Genomic DNA, 5,948 nt, shown 5'->3' with positions numbered 1-5,948 from the left:
GAAAAATTATACTCACCTAGCTTTCTCCGATGCTTCAAGAATTTTATTAACGACTTCCGCATTTGTGGTCAGAAGCTCCACTAAAAATGATCACAAAAACAAGTTTTATAACAAATAATCTATAAAAAAATATGCATTCAGTCGATATCTCTTAAGCTCAGTATTTGAAACAATCATGATTGATGTAACAAAAATGATTTAAAAGAAATAAGAAATAGAATAACCCGTATCTTTTCTATTATTCAAACTCGCACTTACGCATGATATCAGATGGGTTGTAATGGTCAGGAAAGTTCAAGCCCAGTCCACCAAAATACTGGAGAGCTTTGTGAGCGTCGCCAAAGTACGCTGGCTAGAATGAATACAAACCTCTAAATAATTACTAGTTTGAGACTTTTTTCTTCAGCGAAGGCGAGATCAACTATCACTTGATTTCGGTGGTTTTCGAAACAAAACTTACAAAATTGTGTACGTCATTAGATAATACAAAGTAAATTTGTATATATTATTACACATAATTTTATTTGAACTCACTCGACCATTAACAAGCAACAGTAGGGACGAAAAAATGTGAAAAATGTGACTGGAGGGCTGATGAATAGTGGTCAGTATAATCTTGTTATACTGAGAAGCAAAATCCCATAATTCCTGCATTAACACATGCGCAGTGCTAGAATCAAGACCGGAAGTGGGTTCCTGGAAGGAAAAAAGCCACATACAGTCATGTTTTTTTCAGAGCATATCTTTAAGTAATATCTTGATGAAAAAATGAGCTATTTTCCTTTTCTTTATTTAAGCTACTGAATTTTTCTTCATTTTTATTCCCTAAAATACACATGTAAGTTCAGTAAGCATGGTTTGAGTCTAATTAGTCAAATAGATCATGTTCAGGCGTTTAGCAGCTGTTCACATTCAATCAAAAAACGAGACTGGAAGCAGACACACTCACGTCTATCAACATAATGTTAGGATCTGTAAGCAGTTCACATGCAATATTCGCACGCTTCTTCTCTCCTCCGCTTAGTCCGGGGTGCATGAAATCCCCAATCACTGAAATCAGACATGAAAAATCTCTATTGTGTAAAGGACACGACACTTGACACAAAAGGGCAAAAGGATCACTTCATTATAAATAGGGATTTGACCTATAGGACCGGGCTTGGTTTTTTTCTCTACAAAAACCTTGTCGATTTCCGTTCTGATTAATGACATTAGGCTAAAAACATCTAACAATTTGTTTTTCCTAAATCTTTATTTCAGTGAGTAGAGGTAGGAGGAACCCTTACATTGATTTTCTGAGTTAGTTATCTCCAAATGTAATAATTGATATTTTTCTTTACTTGCATTGTACATAATGGTAATGTTTACTGCCTCTGAAATTCTATTCTTTATGTCTAGGCTATTTTATCTATGAATATAATGAAACATGCCGTTAATGTGTGCAAATTATATAGGCCTAAATCAAATCCGAAGGAGTACAGTCACTGATATATGTACCCAAAATCAATGTTATTTTAAAAATTCTGAGGAATATATACAATTGAAATTCATCGCAACTCAATGCTGCCAAGAATACCTGTATTGAGTAACACAGAGTGAGTTATTTTTGTCCTCAGAGAAAGTGTGCTTATACTGAGGTTTGTTCCGCCTGACTGACAACTGTACATTGGATTTTTACGATTTGATATCTCTTGATAATGTTTCTTATATCAAGAATGGGCATGCATAAAGGATAGATAATTGAAAGAAAATAAATAAGTTTATAAAAAAAATATCAAAAATGTCTTTGAAAAGGCGAAAATTAAAAAAAAAATTAAAAGTGTGGTACCAGGTGGATTCGAACCCCCGACTTTAAAATGTTTGTTTAAACGGTATAAAAGTCAGCTCCTATATCAACTGAGCTAGTCTGACCATTAAGTATTTTTGGCATAAATTTGAAGCAGATTATCAAAATCAGGTTTCCTTATTTTTTGTAGGATTTTTGTGAATTTCGACCTTAGGGCAGGGCTGCCCCTAAAAAAATCCTATATCAAATTATTCTTTACATCCAAACCTATCAAAATATCACAATATTATTTAGGGGCAGGCCTGCCCTGAAGGACTTCTAGGCCAAAATTCCTGCAAAAATCAATGCTTTAACGGACAAAATGATGTTTCAGTCAACTTCAGAGGTTTATTGTAAAGTTGTAAATAATAAATTTTAGGTGTAAAGTACAAATTTGAAAAATTTAGATATATATACGTTAGAAAACAACAAATAAAGATTATTTTTTAAATGTCACTTTTTCCGGGAAATTGTTCTCTCCTATAGGTCAATTCTTTTGTCAAAGTGAATACATCCTTTGTCTTCAAAAGGAAATAAAACAAATAAATAAATCAATAAAATCTTAGTAAAGTAAAGATATTAAGGGGGTCATGTATATGAATATTAATTACAGGTAATAAGGTATAGTGAATTTAACGTTACATTTGAAAATCGATTCAATTTCTTAATAGAATGCTGTTCTCTTACCAGTGTCCAAACATTTACGTAGGTGGAGTGCATCTACAATTTCATCGATTCGCGCCATTTTCGCTGCTTTCGACACGCTATCCGGAAGTCGTATCATGGCGGTGAACTGGAATTTTGAAAATATTTTTAGGTGGAAAATAAGTTCAATGCATTAAATTCATTTGATTTTGAAGAAAAGAAATGTTAATAGAATTATTTTATGTTTCGTTAGAGAAAAAAAAAATCAGAAACAATTTTTTGTCGTTTTGCAGTCAGCAGTCCGCTTACGCCGCGGAGTTACAAGATGTATATATTTTTCTTCTATGTTGCTTTCGTTGATTGTAAATACGGGAAATCCCGTACATACAACCAACAAAAGCATTTATTGGTTTTTTTTATACATGTATACCGCTTACATAGAGAGTTTCCCTTAGCGTCAGTCTAGACAAAAATGTGTCACTCTGGAGAACATACGCCAATTTCCGCCGCTGGAGTTTTGTGAAGGGATTCCCATTCAGAGTTATCGTTCCTGATGTCAGTGTAAGATTTCCCGCCAAAACGTTAAGAAGAGAAGTTTTTCCCGACCCTGTAACGCAGCACAGTTAAGGTTACAAAAAGGAGGCGGAGCTTAATTTGTTCGGGAAAACTTGACTATGACATCATACACAATATACGTCATACAACATTTCTTTAAAATACCACAAAATGACTTTATCTGCTAATTTAACCAGCAAGAAATCATCAAACTACATAAAAACTTACTAAAGCGTGTTGTTTTGTCGTTAGTTAAATCCCACATAACAAGTTATAAACAAGTCACTGATCGCAATATACTTGTTAATATGACGTTATTCCTTACAATGTGACGTAGTTTGTATGCAGTGAGAGACAAATCAAGTAATATTTTCTTAGCAAAATATGTATTCTATAATTAAATGAAATATTATTTACAGATATTCTATGGGCCAATAACTTGAATTTAATGTCTTCTTCACTATTTTATTAATATGTTTTCTGTACATTACGTATTTAATTTACACTGCCGTATATTTGTATGCAAGTGCATCGGAGGGTAATGTGGGGGGGTCTTAATAAATCGATCTAGTGCAAGGGCATACACTCTATGGATCAAAGTAAGCTTTTACATTTCAACTATAAAACTATTAAGGTATCTGAAAAGTGCTGCGATCCTGATGAAATCTTAAAAACAATTTAATTAATATCAATATTTCATGCCGCTGACCAGCAAAAAATATAGCATTCGGTCAAACAATTATAATTTTAACACTGAAATTGCAGAATTTAGACAGGATCGCAGCACTTTTTAGAAACTACAATGCGTGCTGAAAATATTTATATACTAAACTTGGAAATTTAACTTGGTTATGCCCTTGCACTAGTGATATTTATATGTAACATCAATACTTCAAGTCAATGTGCGAAAATCGCGTGACTGCCGCATCACGTGACTAGTCTAAATATCAAATATAATCGTCCTCGATATGTAATTATTAATCATAATTACAATTATCCTATATAAATAATGTACTAAAAATAATCGCCATCCCGATTACGAATACATTTTTAAATACAAAATTTAGTCGATATTTCCATTGCGCACCTTAACTGTACTGCGAATATAAATTCTAATTTGACAAGTTATATGTTTACTTCATTGCTTTTGAACCATTTTCCGTTTAATGAAACCAACTTTTAAAGTAAAATTTATTCAGGCCATTTTATCTACAGTTAAGCTAATGACAAATGACGTTCATCAGTAAGTTTGTTATTTCGCATGTTTGATTTTGTGTAAATTTTAATTCTACTACTAATGTATTAATCTTTTGATCATTTCTTAATTTTACCTCTTAACTTATTCCGAGGTCAAAGTTGGAACAAACTTAAATCAAAAACACGTTACTAACAGGTAATAAATACTTGAAACAGTACGGTCTTCCTTTTAAAGCCAGGAAAACTTTAATATTGTTTTCACTTTATAGATTTAGAACAAGAAGACAGTATGTCTTACGAAATAATCCAGAATTCAATGTCTTTACCTGTTGGGCCCATGATGGCCAACATCTGTCCACTTTTAGCTTTTCCATTTATGTTTGTTAAAATCGTTTTTTCTTTCAAGGTCAAGCAGATGTCTGTGAAGGTTAAAATGGCGTCCTTAGATCTTGTCTTCATGCTGTTTGGACAGAAAAAAATAAGTACAAGCAACATCCCAAAAAAATCTCAATGATATGGGCATCTGGGCAGAGAATGATTGCAATTTCCAAGTTCTGAACTTTCTATTCAGCAAGATACATAATACTATCCAAGAGATTAGATGCTGATTTTTTTTTCAAACAGATTGCATTGCACAGGATCACTCGAAAATAATCAAATGCAATACGTTGATGATCAAACTTACATATTAAACAGGCGCGTAGCATCGTTTTTGGAAGTGGGGGGGCCAACCTGAGCAAAAATTTTTTTACTTACCTGAAAAAGTTGACAAGCAAAAAAAACGAAAAATTAGGAGTTGCCCGAAGTCGAAAATCCTATTTCGTGGGGGGGGGGGGGGGGGGGGGGGGGGTAGTGGCTAACTTTTTTCAAGACCAACCATCTTTCATTTCAAACTTTTGGGGTACATTTTCCTTATAACACTACCCTTTGCTGAAATGTGGGGGGGGGGGGCAACCTTCCCTTCAGTAAACATTTTCTATAGTAAAGATAATGTCGGGGAGAAAAAGTGGGGGGGGCCTGCCCCCCCTTGCCCCCCCTGATACTACGCCCCTGTTAAAACTACAAAACTAAGCATTAATAATACGCTGCATCTGAAAATTACAATGGAATCCGATATTGTTAAATAAAATAACAGCAGCTTTCAAACGTTTACATGTACCCGTTTCTCCGATTTAAAATAAATAATCCTTAGTCATATCACGTCCTACAATGTCCAGTTTCTAGTTCAAATGGGACATTTAATGAAATTGCATATATAGGTTAAGTGTGCTCTATTTAAATTAAATGTTTTTGCTCAAGACATTAATGGGTAAAATACGTACTTGCATGCTTCAAAACGTGTTATGATCCACTAACTTTCCCGATAATCATCGAAGGATATGCATCTCCAAAAATATTTTTAACTGTTTGGGAATATGATCCTGTTTGTTCATGTGTAAAGTTTCTTTTTTCATTTGAAAGCATTATAACTTATTCCACGTGCTTGACCACGTGTAATGCTACTGGCCACGTGTTTACCCGATTTAAAAAATGCCGGTATGTATAATGATTTCGTAATGGTTCATTCGTCGGATTAAGAGTTTTCTCATTTAATTACAGGTATTTATCCCCCTCGGTCAATGTTTTCTTTTCTCCACGAGACATTTGTTAGATGCACAGCAAGCATGTTTACCTTTATGTAATATTAAAACATTAATCCCATAAGACGATCTTTTGTGCCATCGTT

The 5,948-nt window shown here is 33.7% G+C and overlaps 1 protein-coding gene across 1 annotated transcript; it reads right to left on the bottom strand.

The window, feature by feature from the left end:
* Positions 1-16: 16 nt before the first annotated feature.
* Positions 17-4,695, bottom strand: LOC134241055 (uncharacterized; the record flags this gene model as incomplete). Its single annotated transcript, XM_062723150.1, has 7 exons — positions 4,549-4,695; positions 2,908-3,077; positions 2,513-2,618; positions 950-1,050; positions 535-696; positions 259-352; positions 17-80 (listed from the first exon to the last, which is right to left on the bottom strand). Coding segments are annotated over exons 1-7 (830 nt in total), but the record flags the coding sequence as incomplete, so codon positions are not given.
* Positions 4,696-5,948: the final 1,253 nt, after the last annotated feature.

This window comes from Saccostrea cucullata, unplaced genomic scaffold (assembly GCF_032062105.1).
Source record: "Saccostrea cucullata isolate Sc308-1 unplaced genomic scaffold, CSIRO_AGI_Scuc_v1 ctg22513, whole genome shotgun sequence".
Classification (NCBI taxonomy): domain Eukaryota; kingdom Metazoa; phylum Mollusca; class Bivalvia; order Ostreida; family Ostreidae; genus Saccostrea; species Saccostrea cuccullata.
This window is presented reverse-complemented; position numbering and strand designations above follow the sequence as displayed.